The sequence below is a fragment of the Grammomys surdaster genome, unplaced genomic scaffold, assembly GCF_004785775.1.
Source record: "Grammomys surdaster isolate TR1022 unplaced genomic scaffold, NIH_TR_1.0 126109, whole genome shotgun sequence".
NCBI lineage: Eukaryota > Metazoa > Chordata > Mammalia > Rodentia > Muridae > Grammomys > Grammomys surdaster.
In genome coordinates, this window is record NW_021620917.1 from 5,158,457 (window position 1) to 5,174,109 (window position 15,653).

Genomic DNA, 15,653 nt, shown 5'->3' on the forward strand with positions numbered 1-15,653 from the left:
AGTAGACACTGTTCTTTATGATTTTCAGGCCACCAATCAGTGACAGGGCCAAGTTCTAGCCCTTAGTGTGCTGCTTTGCTCTTGTCAACAGTGCACCTCTCCAGCCTTCACTCTAGGGCCCTCATGGGTTTGGATGCTCCCACCACAGGCCCTGTCACTCCATGCTGGCATCAGCCAGCAGACACCTTGAACCTATTCTTCTGTTCTCCCTTCTCACTACCTGTTGTGATGCCTCCCTTCCTCACCCAGGGTCACTGTGCTGGTGGAGCCTGCGGCCCCTCTCACACTGTGTACGTGGAGGAGTACCATGCCAGACCCAACAAGCTTTAACCCTGCCTTTTAAAGGTCACTTCTGTCTCAGTCAGCTCTTAAAGTTCAAGAGGAAATAAACTGCTTAGAGCTGGCATTTCTCAAGCCAAGTGTCAACTCTCCAAGCCCGAGCCTGTGGGGAGAGGAAGTGAGATTAATAAATGAGTGGCCATGTTGACATAGTCATCGGTCAGCAAGTGCCTTCCTGTTCCCAGCCCTCAGCAGAGTGGTGGACGGACAGGACACTGGGGAGTCTCAAACTCATTTTCTCCTCTTGGCTTCACGTCTCAGCCTGGGGAACACTTTGGAGATTTTATTAATCAAGTGACAGCATTTAAGCCTGACATCCCATGCAAGCTTAGATGGCTCTGCCCCTCAGTGGCCCCTGTTCTGAGACAGGTGATTGACGGGGCAGATGATGCTTCTTGCCCAGGGGAGACAGGAGAGGACCGGGGACGTTGCCTCACCCAACCGGTTATTGACTTTGGGCTTCGGGCCAAGGACAGGGAAATCAATGAGAGAATAAACACTAGAATGGGTTTTATTAATCAGGTGCCACCGAGGCAGCTGCAGAGATTATAATGGAGCCCAGGTGTCGATTGGTAGCATGTCTGGTGTGGGCGCTCAGGCCATGCTGGCCAGCAGGCCGCTATCGACCGTGCTACACCAGGAACCTCAGCATCAGAACTGCTAATTGGGCTGCCCGGTGATTCCAAAGAGAGCGAGAGACATTGCCGAGATGATTCTGTCTTATCTCCTAAATGCTTGTCCGATTGGACTCACAATCTCAATTAAGCTCACATCCAGCTCCACCCTCGGGGCTGTTCTCTCCTGCAGTGAGACCTGCGCCCCTTTACTTGTCCTTAGACACGGGCGTGGAGGTGTAGCCTCAGTTCTGTGCTGTGAATAACCTCCAGTGGCTAAAGTCACTTGAGTGTTGACAGGCACTCCAGTCAAGCTCTCCTGGGCCCTCTCACCTCCTGGGTTTCCTTCGCGTGCATACACTTACACGGTCAGTAGGCACACACTCATTCATATTCTTACACATACTGGCCATGACCTATATCCTCCCTCCTCTGTCCATCAACATTTGCAGTTTTCCATCAGTGTACTAAAATACCCGAGGCAGGTAACTAGATTACAAAGAAAGGTTTATTTGGCCCAGTTCTGGAGATTGCAGCTTTGAGTCTCTGGTGATGGCATGTGTCATTGGGTAAAGCAAGACCATTTATGCTACAAGCCAGAAAGTAGAGAGAGAGAGAGCAGAGTGTTAAAATCCCCTGTGAGGGTATGCTCCTTAGAGACCTACTGACACTTACCAGGCTACCTCTTACCAGCCTCTCCATATTGCTCATGGTCCGTGACAACCCACATGTCCTTGTATGACAGGCCATTTCTAGGCCATGTCAGGATTCAGTGCTTCCTCCCCTTCCCATGTATGTCTTACGTTGCATGACTCGGTGAGTGTGGTCTCTCTGCCCTAGTTATGTGGTAACTGGAGGGCTGTACCAAGGAGGCCTGAGATGCCACTCATGGGAGGGAGTGAAGAAGGAGGGGGGCCCAACAGTGCACAGGAACAGTCTAGCCAGCCTGGTGGGGAGGGTCCCTGCCATATATGGTCGTTTAGGAGTACCCTCAGCTCCAGGCAGCCTTGTTTGTCTCCCTCCTTCTCCTTCAGCCTGTACAGGAGAGCCTCTTCCTCTGATCCCCAAAACTTGTTGGCACATATGGTGGTGCAGGTAGAGTGGGCTGATGATGTGGTGGGGCTGAGTTTTGTGGACTTGTCAGAGCTTGAGATCTGGATGAGGAAGGGACAAGAAGCTCAGTGCAGAGACCTGGCCTTGTAGTGGCCAGTGCCCTTGTCTGTCAGGAACCACACACCCACCTCCCCTTCCTGTTGCTGTTCTGTCTTACCTGATGGCTCCAGTCAGATCTTAACTCCCGGTCTCTGTTTCTGTCTTCTTTCCTCTCAGACTGAGGTTTCTCCCATCCCCTCACATCTAATCTCTAGGCCCAGGGAAGGAGCTAGATTGTATTTCAGCAGTATTAGGATGTGGGAGAGCGTGAGAGACAGCTGAGCATTTACTCAGCCTGAGATGTAGCTCAAGTTCCAGGCACATCACCCGAGAGCCATGTCCCTGGGAAGGCCAGGGGAGGGCAGTGGAGGGAGACAGTGGATGCATCTGCTGGAAAGTGATGTGAGCAGGCTATCAGGAAGCTTCAGGTCCTCTGAAAGAGCACTACCCCTGCTTAGCCGTTTCTAACTTCTGTTGTTGTACAGCCTGTTTCAGTGCCACAGAGAGTACCTTTGTGTTTTCACGTCTTCTTTCTGAATTATCTGCACACAAGGGCTGCTCAGTAAGGCTTGGTGGGGGGAGGGGTGATCTGCCCTCTGGTGTCTACGTCTTCAGCAGAGACTCAGTGGGCGGCCTGTAGTGAGTTGCTGGTTGGTAACCGATCAGTCAAATTGGATTATTCTTTATGGTTGGGGAGCAGATTGAAATTGTGAGAGGTGATTTTCCTTCTCACATTTCAAGGCCAGATGAGAGTATTTACATGTGGCCTCTGTGTATCTGGGAATGCAAATTGACTTTGGTGATTGGAATTGATGAGATGGTAGGAACAGTGCTCATCAGAGGCAGTGTGCCCAGTGGCCAGAGACCAGACCGCTTCCTCACTGGCTTCCTCGGCTGGGCCTTTGGTCGGTAACTATTGAAAGCTCTGCTTCCCCTGTTCTCTGGTTGTCTATACAGTTTGGCAGTTTTGTGACTTGGGGATGTGTGTGCATGTATGAGTGGGTGTCAGAAAAAATGACACCCAATGATAATAAATAAAATAATAATTGGAGGTTTTAAGAACTGGAATTGATGGTAGAAATACAGACAGTTATGTGCCATGCTGGGTGCTGGGGAAACTGTGGCTCCTTTGGAGCTTGCATCAGGCTGCCCCACTGCCGGAGCTAGTGCATGACTGCCGCTTGTTTCCTCCTGTATTTGGGATCCTTACCTCTCCTACAAATTCCAAAGCTACCTCATGGCTCAAGCTAGACTTGCCGACATAGTCTCCTTGAGGCTTGCTCCATATCCAACTGCCTTGAGGGTCCATTGGAGACCTCCCAAGAGTGTGCTAGGGGCATCCTAGCTCTTTCTGCAGACTCAGTAATATAGGTATGGCCACCTTGCCCTGCTGCTGGTAGCACTTGTGAGTGCTCTGTGCTTGGTGCTGGCACCCTTGCTTTCTGTGGTGGAAGTCTTGTAGACCTTCTTTCTAGGAGGTAGTCGGGAATAGACAACAGTGGCCACCTAGGATGTGACATCCAAAGGGACGCAGAGCTTATGCCTTGGGTGGATCTGTCTAACCTGGACTTCTTCCACCTTCTGTTGAATATGGAGTTCTGTCTGTTGGCTTTTTTCTCTGAAGGCCACATCTTCCAGAAATAAGCCTGACTCACCTAGAGTCTGGTCATCAGCCATACTGGCTGCCTGGAGGGTCCTTCTGCGTGGTGACTTCGCCGGCTGTGAGATTCCTGCCGAGCAGCCTTCCTTGGCCCTGAGCACAAGGTTTCCAGTCCCTTCCCTTCTGTCTCTTTGTCTTTTGTAAACTTCCACCTCCTTCTCTTCTGAGTCTGCTCACAGGGGGTGTCTTCTCAGAGGGGGCTTCCCAAGCACCCTCTGTTCCCCCTTCTGTGTGTCTGTATCTTGGTCTAAACAATCTGTCACTTTCAGAGCTCGAATGGCAGACCCTCCGCCCACTCCCTGTCTTACTGTCTGAGAGCATCTGACATCATGATGTTCACTGGACAATACTCACTGACTACTACAGTCCGACTCCCTGTGGTTCTGTTAGGGCTTGGCCTAGTAACACGGGTGAGTATTTCCTGGGTTTAGGGATGTGCCGACTATAGGGCTAAATTATTGGCTGACAAGCTGACCCGCTCCCTGTCATCCATTTCTGGGGCCATAAGTCTGCCTCTGGGAGGTCCCTGTTAATTCTTCATTCACTGGACAAGCAGACTTTTGTAATTTTCTTTCAGTTACTAGAGGCTCCCCAGTGGGCTGGGAGGAAGCAGGGACATCCTGACCCCTTCCTGCTCTGTGCACATGACGTAGGGACTGAAGGTGACTGCATTGCAGCAGGCCCTGCTCTGAGGCCTCAGGTATGGGGACCCACACTCTGCACGTTTCCTCTTGACATAGGGGTGGTGATTAGGGACCTATAGGCACCTGCTGGTTTAGCTCCTGACCGGGAATGTCTCAGGTTAGTGCTGTAGGCTATGCCAGAGGCCAGGAGGGGCAAGCATCTAGTTTTCCTGGTGCACACACAGTGGCTTCACAGAGGTGACTCAGCGGCTTAGGTCTGCATTGACTCATTCACAAAGCTCAGGGATAGACTTCATTTGTGTTAGCTGTTTTGATCTGTGCCCTCAGCCCTCCACAAATAAAGGTGTTATAGGGTTTGAATATAATTTTACTAGTGTTTTTTTTGCCTCATGAAAGAGATGAATTACCAAAACTTCACCGTGTACACGGAAATTCCACTATCATAATCTGTAGAAGACCACTGCTATTGGTGCGTGTCAGACTGCTTTGGGCTCTAAGGTGTGACACCTCTCCTCCAGTCTTACTGAATGGGGGTTATATCGTACGTTTGGGTCCCTGTCACAATTCTGCTGTGGGTAGGGCTCCTAATTTGCAAGCTAGTCTTTCTCAGGGGCCTTCAGCCAGGTGGCTGAGGTCAGTGCTGGCAGATGTGCAAGTGAGGAGGGCTGTCTTTCTGCTTGGCATCTGCTCCTGAGGGGCTCCTCCCTCATCCCATCACAAGCACTCTCCCCTGCCTGGCCAGCCTCCTCCCAACACTGGCACGTTGTCGATTAGGGCTTTGCACTGACCCTCTACAGAAATGGCACCTACCTCAGAGATGCCCTTGTCCATGGAGCCCTGGGTGGCCTGGAGCTAGCTCTGTAGTCCAGGCTGGCTTCAAACTCACAGAGATCTGCCTGCCTCTGCCTCCCAGCTACATTTGTGGTTTTGAATGAGTGACTTTATTAAGTATATAGCAAGCCAGTATCCAAAAAAAAAAAAAAAAAAAAAAAAAAAAAAGCAAGTAATAGATACACGACACGTACCTAGATAACAAACATTCAATTGGCTTTGCACACATCCAGCAGACACCATTGGGGAAGTTGAGGCAGCTAGAGTTCTCCATTGAGCTTTCTCTTTGTGGTTGAGCTTCTGTGGCTGAACTTCTGCCTTCTCTTTCCCACCGTAGGCATTTTATATCACAGGATAAACACTGGTAACTTCTGTTGGCAATGGTTCCAGCCATTCCAAGAGTGTGACAGTTTTACTCTTGAACTGTATAGCTGTCACAGAGTTTGGTGGGCCAGCCCAGACAAGAGGCCTCAAAGGATACTCATGGACAGACATGCTTGATTTGAAATGGGGGAAGGAGGGCTCAGTCCTCTTGTTAGAGCCAGCTTCTCAGTGAGCTCTACAGCATGTGACAACTCACCATGTGATGTAATGGACACACCGTGACTTGGTGCATGGCTTCTCCCTCGGATGCACACCACGCTCTTTCTTAGAGCTGCTCTATGGTGCCGCAGTGTTCGGGGCTCCCCAGGATCATGCTCTCCTTACTGCATGAGTGTTGGTGCTGCATCCAGCTGGGAAAGGCAGGCCGCAGGGCTGTGAAGTGCTGGGTCAGGCAAGGAAGTGCTGGAAGGATCATTGTCTTAGAGAAGTTTGTTAAAAATGTCTCCTGCTGCTCTGCACTGTCTCCTGGCCTGGCCTGGTTCCTTGGAAGTAGATATTCTTAGTCCTGGGTTTCTGACGAAGCTCACATGAAAGTGAGTGGCAGTGTCCCGCCACATCCAAAGATACCTCTCAAAGGCTTGAACTCATTCTCTCAGCAGATGCTGCCTCAGAAAGGCAGCGATCGATAAACACGCTCAGCTTCTCCTTGAAGCATCAAGAGCTTTGCTCTGAAGTCCCAGAGGTTCGTGGAAATGCCGCTGCCCTCAGAGTTCAGCACGCTGTGGAGCTAGAACTTTAATTTTTTATGAGCTTTCTCTTCTATTCCTTGGAAGAGAGGCTGGAGTTGAATGGAGAGAACCTCCCAGGGGATTGGGGGGAAGGGGGACGGGAGGGCATGAGAGAGAGAGAGCCAACAACCTCAGGAGATGATGGGGATCCGTGTTAGGGCGAAGTTGCTTAAATTCTTCCCGCTGTTGAGGCTCTCGTAGGGCCCATGGACCCAGTGGGAGAGTCCCCATTTCACTTTGAGGTCCATGTCAGCTTGCGGATTCCTGTGTCTCTGCGTCCTTGTGTGCCTGGGTGTCTGGGCCTGTCTGGTAGGTGTGACTTGAGAAGCCCGGCTGTGAGTAGTCAGAGCCTCCTTGGACGTTGTACTGCGGCCCTCTTGTATGTGGTGCTTTGTCTGTCTGCAGGCCCTTGTCCCCTCGGTGGGATGCCCCAGCTCCCTTGGAGCTTGCTAGCCTGCCTCCTCCTGGGAACTCCTGGAGGATGCCCGCCTGTTCCCACACAGCTTCCCATGTCTGAGTACAACCCAGGATCTCTAGACCTTGCCCCTTCAGTACCATCTGCCTTCTGCTCACATCTGTAGTTCAAGGAGCTTTTTGTGTGTCTCTCTCTTCCTCTTGAGGATTTTTCTTCTTGTTCCCGTTCCTTGATTCTTCACTGCCTCCTGGCAAAGGACTGTAAGTCTCCTAGCCAACTCCTGTTTCCACATAGTGTGAGTGTGCCCTGGATATGAGTGGTTAGCATTTCATCCCTCGAATGTCCCACACATCCGTCTTCATCTGTGCCTGTGGAGAAGAGTCCCTTCAGGATATTAGGTATCTAACCCAAGATACTTAGTTCTCTTCTTTTACTTCATGCCACCCGCCTCACCATGGACTAAAGTGTTCCGTTCTTCTTCACTGTTTTTTTTTTCTTTGCCATGGCCACTTAGGCAGCAGTACCTCAGCTCTGGGATGCTTGGACCTGTAGCCCATGTTTGCCATACCAGCTGGCATCTAGTTAGCCTGCCGCAGGTACCAGAGGATGTGCAGGGCCCTGTGCCTGCCTGGCTCACTGGAGGGCTTCCCATCTGCTTCCTTCCTCACACCCTTCCTCCTGTACACCATCTAATCAGGTCTATGATGTCTGCTGTACTTAAAACCCCAGCCCCTGCAGGCAACCCCACCCAGTGCTCTCTCCCCACTCAGGTACCGGTGTATCCTGCAATCTCAGAAGGTATTTGCTGCTGCCTGTTTGGTTTATGTGAGCTGTCCCTTCCCCTGCAGTCACCTGATGGTGATTTATGCCTGTTTTGCAGTCACGAGGAACCCAGCCTGTTGATCACTGTGCTCAGGGATTCATTGAAGCTCTGCAAATGGTGCTCTGGAGCGCCCTCTCTCTGCTTTGCTCTGAACTGCAATTTATAGTCTAGTCTTGTCCTGTTGGAAACCCAGGACCCTGCTCCGCCTGGGAACTGACCGTAGGATCTGCTGTGGTCTGCAGTCCTGTCTGCTATCTGGCGTCTTCCAGAGGACCATGCATTCATCTGATACCTGGTTTTGTCCTCCACAGTGAATGAAGTGTGCTTCGTTCTTAAGAGAGAAGATGGGGACTGGGGAGCTGGCTCACTCACCTCCTAAAGCGCCTGCTGCACAAGTACTTGGACCTATATTCAGATCTCCAGAGCACCTAGAACTGGCACAGTGGTGCATCTCTGTTAGACAGAGGCAGGCACACTTCAAGGGCTCACTTGCTAGCTAGCCTGGACAAAACAGCGAGCCACAGGTTCAGTGAGAGGCCCTGTCTCAAAAGCTAAAATGAATGAAGTGGGGAGAGTGAGGAAGGCACTCTGACATGCATCTCCAGCCTGCAAGGGGAGCATGGAGAGTCTGTGCAGGGGAGGAGCGTGGGAGAATGACGGAGGGGTGGAGACTGGAGGTACAGACCAGTGGGAGAGTGCCTACCTAGCAGGCGCAAGACCTTGTTCCTGATACCTAAGTTCCTGAGGAGACTCTTTTCTTCTGGGGAAGGAGAATTGTGGGGAGGGACAAAACGTTTTCTTTATAATGTGAAATATTACAACTCGGGGTCTCCTCCCCCGATACCCTTAAGACTCCACCTTCTCCTGTGGTGCCGTAGGACAAACATCTCTGTTCATGCTCTGCACTGTGTGGCACTCCATGTCGTTACCTAGGTGCAGGGCTGAGATCGTGTACCTGTGTCTTTGCCTTTCTTAGGTAGCAGAGCCTAGCTGCAGAGTGGAGGGTGGTAGCTGGCTCAGGCCAAGTGATAGATTTCCTGGTGTACTATCTTGCCGCCTGGTTCTGTTACATTGAGCCCAGGCTTCAGTGTCCCAGCAAAGTGGCTGTTATGGCGTAGCCTTGGGTTTGTTTGCACCTGTGCCAGGTGGATGGGATGAGGGAAACGCTGCCCCTAAATTCCAGCCTTGGGTTTGGCAGTCTTCCTGCTGAGGATAGTTTATCAGGGTGATCCCAATCCCCCAGTCCCACCCTACGTGTATGTGCCCTGTCACCTGAAAAGTTGCCTTGCCATGTGTCTGTCTCTCTGTGCTTGGCTCATAAGTAGCAGAGTAAATGCTGCCATTCTAATTAAATTACCCACTTTGGAGCGGTGATTTAAGGCGCTTGTGAACCTCCCCACCTGAATTCAACGATTCAAGAGTCGATTTCACAGTCCTTGATTATTAAATTGGTCTATGAATAGTTTTCAATTGAACTAGAACTCAAAATAGCCTCTTTATATGTCTGTTTCCCTTGAATATTTGCTCTTGCCTTACATTTGGGGTTGTGATGCACCTAGGGTGCAGGTGGCAGTCAGCTGCTTCTCAGTGGGGCTAGGGGAAAGTGCAAGAAGTCATGAGATTGCAGGATTGAAGCCCACCACTGTCCTGATGTCACATGGTTGGCTCTGTCTTCTGTGGTTATGTTGGTGGCCAGTGCAGGGTACCCTGTGACACTTCTCAGGACCAGGAGCATCACAGGCCCCTGCTGAAGCTTCATAAATGTTTGACTTTCATTCACTTTCAAATTACACTTCAGCTGTTTAAATGATTCTACTGAGTTATAATTTACAAAACCCTGTATTCACTCAGATGTGAAATAGACATATTTGCAGGGGCGTCTACCTGACAAAAGCGTTATCTGCCGCCCTTGTGAATTCAGGGTTTTCTTGAAATTGTGTAATTAAAGCAAACAAAAATAATTGGATGCAAAAGTAATCTGAGCTGCAGGTGTCTCTCTCTGGCCCCGCCCCCAGATTGTACATTTTCAAAGTAGCTTTAGTGTTTTGGTCACAGTTACTTTGCATGAGTTTTACATATGTCACCTGATAACAGAATCCAGATGCCCTGCTTTTTTTTTTGTGTGTGTGTGTGTGTGTGTCTGTCTGTCTGTCTGTCTGTCTATGCATGTGTTATTGGCTTGAGACATGATAAAGTAGTCTAGAGAGCTAACCAACAAGCCTGCAGGATCTATCTGCCCGCCTCTGAGTCACATCTTTCTTAACATTGCTGAGCTTACAGGTATGTCCTGCCATGCCCAGCTTATTGCGTGGGTGCTGGGCGTCCAGACTCAGATGTGCATGTTTGTAATGCAAATGCCCTATCAGCTGGGCTGCCTCCCTAGCCCCCATGTCTCAATTTGTGAGAGATTTTAGTATTTCCTTTGGAAAGAGGTCTGTGATTGACAGCGCGCACACTGTGTTCCTGCTGTCAGTTTGTCATCAGCCTGCAGTGGCCATCTTGGTGGTGGCGTTGGTTGGTCCTTCCCCAGCTGCTCCTGTCATCTGACCTGTCTCTTTCTGCTGCTGTGGCCCTTCTCCAGTGCACAGGTGAGAGGACATCATGTAGGTCCTCCATGAGATTCTTGCCCTTGCTGTTCGGCCTTTGCCAAGTTCTCTGTAGGGCCAATAGCAACAGAGGCTGCACTGGGCAGGTGTGGGACTAGTGGGGTGGTAGCAAGGGTACTTTCTGATGCTCTTTGCTCAGCCTGGGAGTGATCAATGGCCCTTAGAGGCCTTAGTCCAGAGATCTGGGCCTCTGATGTTCACAGAGACAATTGGCCAAATTGTGAGGTTGTTGGAATGTCATAGGGAAGGAAGTAGCCAAACCAAAGAGGCCACAGGGGCGCAGTAGAAAAGCTGTAATACTGTAAAGGGAACCCAGGCTTGTTGGCACAACCTGTAACCCTGTTTTTTGCGGGGGGAGGGGGGAAATACTCAAACAGGAGATTAAAAGCTCAAGTTTAGCTTTGGAGACTTAGTGAGCTCCTGTCTTAAAGTACAAAATAAGAGGGCTGACAATATAGCTCAGTGGTAGAGCCCCTGCCTAGAATCCCCCAGTGAGGGGCTGGGGTGTGGCTCGGTGGTAGAGCCCCTGCCTAAAATCCCCCAGTGAGGGGCTGGGGTATGGCTCAGTGGTAGAGCCCCTGCCTAGAATCCCCCAGTGAGGAGCTGGGATGTGGCTCAGTGGGAGAACCCCTGCCTAGAATCCCCCAGTGAGGGGCTGGGGTGTGTCTCAGTGGTAGAGCCCCTGCCTAGAATCCCCCAGTGAGGGGCTGGGGTGTGGCTCAGTGACAGAGGTCTTGCTTTTTATACCTGAGGCTTTGGCTTTAATCCTTTATACTGCAAACCACATGCATGCATGTACACATACATATGTGTATAAGTAGAGACAGGGAGAGTAGAGGAGGTCTGATGCCGTTGTCTGGGTATACTCTGACATGTTAGCACTGGCAGGCCTAGCACCCAGTGTGAGCCAGGACTTTCTCCTTCCGACATTCTGCAGGCGCAGCGCTCGCTGCGGGGGGCCGTCCTCCACACCCACCCTGTGCTGCACATCTGTGCCGACTGTGACTCACATGGGAAGTGCTTGCGCTGGCAATTTAGCTCATTCAGAAGTGCCGTCTTGAAGCGCCTGTGGCTGACAATCTTTCCCATTGTGTGTGGAGTTGCACTTCCCTCCCCCGCGCGTGTTCTGGGATCACCCTGGGTGTCTTTGAAATCCAGAACCTCCTGAAAGGCACTGAGTAGCTATTCAGGAGCGAGGAAACGACAGGTGTTTGCACGTGCAACTCTATTTTAGGATGCCCCTGTGGGGTACACAGTGGGGAGTGTGTCCTTAGTCATGGGGGATGGTCAGGCCAGGCCTCACAGATCTACCATCTTGCCTTCCCTACAGTGCCCGGGGTCTGGAGAAGGCCCAGCAGCAGCTCCAGGATGAGGTCCGGCAGGTCAATGCACAGCTGCTGGAGGAGAGGAAGAAGAGGGAGACCCATGAGGCACTTGCCCGAAGGCTCCAGAAGCGCAATGCATTGCTGACCAAGGTATAGTTCACCCCGTGTGGCTGAGCTCACCCATGCCCGCACCACCATGCCCAGGCCTGGCCTTTTCTCTCTGGTTGCCCATCTTCAAGCAGACATCTGTGAAGCTGCATGTGCCTGTGGTACATAGCTGTACATCTCCAGTGGGGATCCCATATATCCTGGACCACGGGCCAGGCACAGCGCTGGCCTTTCCTAGCTGCAGGCCTCAGGCTGCAGCAGGACAAACAGTTCAGTTCGTCTGTGTGCTCTTAGTCTAGACTTGATAACAGTCTTTTAATGGCAGAAGGAGTCATCCAGAGCCTAGAGCTACAGCATACAACCATAATCCTAGAATTAAGGAGACTGAGGCAGGAAGGGAGGTGGTGAATTGAAGGCCAGTCTGGGTTCTGTACCTTGACTCTAAAAACACAAGATCAAAACCAGTCTCCCAGACTCACTTTCTCTGCATGTCTTGACCTGGGCTGGTGCAGCCCCTCAGTGGAGTGTTTCCTGTAAGTTGGCCTTCCTTGGTGGTGGCCAGCCTTCCTACCTTGTGCTGCTAGCATGGGCAGAGGAAGCTGGAGTGGGCTTCATCCCAGGATGATGTGAGGATGGCCACCTGAGCTAATGCTGTGGGTCCTCACAGTGATGCACTCTCCCTGGCACACAGGCCTCGCTTAGCCTTCTGGCTCAGAGGCTGTCTATCTGGCATGGTACTCTGAGGTCTCAAAGTGTGAACGGAGTTCTTAATGAGTGTGTGTGGAGCATCTCATGGAGCCTGGGCTTTCAGAGCATAAGGAAGGGCAAGCTGGATCTGTCCCCAGGTACGTGAGAGTAGGGAGCCCAGCTCACTGGGTGGAGGCCCACTCTTACCTTGATAGGTGTGGGTACAAGGCCTAGGAAGTTGGTGCACCCAGAAGATACAGAGTGTGTGTAGCCAGCTCTGTGCTTGGCGGTATCTGATGACATCCTGACTCTTTGCTCCAGGTTCCTTCAGGTCAGCTACAAAGTGAGCTATTCTCCTACTTCCCAGTGCAGTTTCATAGCTACTCCTGACGGCCCTGTGCCAGTGCCCCAGCGTCTCGTAAAAGAAGGTCTAGCATTTGTGTTGGCCTCACACACTTCTTCCCAGGGCTAGGGCAGGGCTGAGCCCTCTTTTCAGCCTTCGGGGTCCCTGCAGGTAGCCCAGGAAAAGAAGTGGCTAGGCTGTCTTCTCATAGAAGCTTAGTTCCAGCCTTGTACCTGTGGCTGGATGATGCTCAGTGTATTGGCATAGTTCTTTTTCTGACCTCAGCATCATCCTTTTCTGCCCAGTGCCTGTCAGTGTGAAGCCCATGTGAGGGGAGTGTGTGGTCACGGCCCTCAGACTTGACAGTGCAGTGGGCAAGAGGCAGAGCACTCAGCCATACACTCACCAGCCATGACAAAGACAAACACTGCTGTGCGCTCTGACACGGGAAGAGCTGTCGGAGGTGAGGCTTAAGCAAAGACCCAGAGGATTTACTGTTTACCAGAGCATGTGAGGAGAGCTGGCCCCATCCCCACAGAGATGTGGTTCAGGGAAGAAGGCTGTCACAGAGCTGCTGTTGATGCCAGCGTTGCAGGTGCATGGGGGCAGGAGGTGGCAGATGTCCTGGTCTGCTGGCCCATGGGCAGCTCACTATAGTACCAGTGCAGGATGTGCCTGTGCATGGCATGAGGAGACAGTTGGCCATGGGAAAGCTCAGGGAATGGGAAGGGAAGGGAAGGGGATGTGCTTGATAGACTTCCTTAGTGGACAAGGTGCTTGTGTCCCTATCACCTAGGACCGCCAGACTTCCTGTGTGGTGAAGAGAGGAAGGTGCTGGGAATGGAACTGTTCCCTGTGATCTCAGAACCATTGCTCAGACTGCAAGAATCAGTTCAGAGGGATGGTCCCAAGCTGCTTCAAGTGCACTGCTGAGGTGTTAGGGCAGCAGCCTTCTGAGGCATCCTGCCAGCCCAGCAGTGAGTTCTTTGTCTGCCCAGGGAGGCTCTGCACTGCAGGCCCAGGAGACTGAGCTGCCTATGCATGAGGCAGGGGGACACATGGAGTTAGCACCTGCCCTTTCCATGCTGCCAGCCTGCCTTGCCCATCCCAAGCAGCCTGTAGAGAAGCTTCCAGCCTCTGGATTTCTGTAGCCTGTCCATCGGTCACAGCCTTCTGGCTCCTTGGAGAAGTTGCTCTAGGGATCACAGCTGTTTCATCTACTTTCTGGAGAAGTCATGGTCTGATTTGGGTGTGTCTGTAATGTGCTCACATGTGCACACACACATGCTCTGGGTGGTTTTTGTCAACTAGGTTCGATAGCATTCCCACATGTGTGTGCCCATGTGGCTGGGACATTTTTGTTGACTGTGTTTATCCCATGGTTGTTGTGGCTCCTGCTGCTGTTGTATCACCAGAGTTGCTGTGAACTTGGTGGCTGTTTAGGCTTCATTTCAGGCTTGGGTGACAGAGGGCTTTGCTGGTGACAGTGCTGATGCAGTATGGTCTTCGTTGAGCTCTCATAGTTCCTTGAACAGATCCTGTGAGGCGCCTACTGTGATCCTACTGTGTTATGTGGGCGCCTCTGTCCTTCACATTCCCACTGGTGCTCCCAAGTCAGGAGATTTCCACTCTCGTCCCTGAACATGGAAATCCAATGGCTCTCTATCCACAGTGGCCTCACCCTGACCCATACTGCACTCCTAGCCTCACTCTGAGTCAGTGGGAAGGTGGCTATCGATTGCCTGACACTGACTGATTGTCTATACCAGCTGTCCCTCTGAGAGATCCAATGGATCAATACCCATTGCCTTCCCAGCCCCGGGTCTGGGATGCGGGATTTGACTTGCTAGCCAGCCAGGATGGTGGAGCTACTCATTGGGCTAATCTGGTGAGGCCCCAGGGGTGTTGCCTGATTTCATGGGATGGTATAATGTCCCTTGTGCCATCTACTCGTTAAGCACCTGGCCTGGGTATCTTGGACGCCAGCCTGGCTTACCTGTAGTGGGGGAGTGTCCTGTCTTCACTGTCCCAAACGGAAGCTGCTGTTAGGCCTCAGCCTTTAGGTCTTCTTACTTCTGCCTGACCTTGCTTCTGTGCACTGCCCCTGACGGGAGGACGTGGGTCCTGTCCAGCACCCATCTGCACAGCCTGCAACCAGCTGTGTGCTCTTCCTTGGCACCCCCTCCAGGGGGCCTCTGCCTGCCTCACATTCCAGTTCACAGTGCTTGGCATGTGCAATTTTGTCTCGAGACCTTTATTAAGCTGCTCCAGTCTAAGGAGTTAATTGTTACTGATAGCTAAGAGTATAATTACCTTGGTAAAATATCATGACTATTTTAAGCAATTGAAAATTGGCTTCTGGCACTGGGTGAACACAAACCATTTTCCTATTTGAGGCTCGCTATTTCCAGTGTGCACTAATATTCTATACCATAGTTGCAGAATCATATTTATAGAATATAAGCAAGATTTTATTTTTATTTTTTTAATGAAAGAAAACCTTCCACTTCCCCTATTTAGTCATCCAAGGAGCCCAAGGGAGCAGTCACTAGGGACACAGTCCAGAACACAGGCCTGGAAAGAGGTGGCTTGCTGGGCCCTTGGTGGCCAGTCCCGTCTGTGTTAGATGGCAGCTGAGGAGGCCACTTGATTGTCATGGTGACATCCTGCCTTAGGACCCCTCAAATTCTGTGTGTTTGTGTATGCATTTGCCCATGTGAATTCTTGTTCATGTGGATGTGCCTGTAGAGGGCCAGGGCTTAGTGTCTTTCCTCAGGTACCACCCACCTTGGTTTTATATGTGTGTGTGTGTGTGTGTGTGTTGTATTACATTTATATGTATGTACAAATAAGAAAACAACTTGTAGGAATTGGTTCTCCTATGTGGGATCAAACAGAGTGTCAGGCTTGCCCACAGAGTGCCCTTACCTGTGAGACCATGTCTTTGAGACAGTTTCCCATTTGCCTGTAGCTTTCCAAATAGGCTTGACTTAG

General features: G+C 51.3%; 1 protein-coding gene across 1 annotated transcript in view; it reads left to right on the forward strand.

Moving 5' to 3' along the window:
- The window catches only part of Mad1l1 (mitotic arrest deficient 1 like 1), a 318,963-nt gene that overhangs the window by 129,140 nt on the left and 174,170 nt on the right, over positions 1 to 15,653 (forward strand). Inside the window, exon 10 of the mRNA XM_028756021.1 lies at positions 11,527 to 11,671. Within this exon, the coding sequence (XP_028611854.1) occupies positions 11,527 to 11,671 (145 nt within the window). The remainder of the gene's footprint in view (positions 1 to 11,526; positions 11,672 to 15,653) is intronic.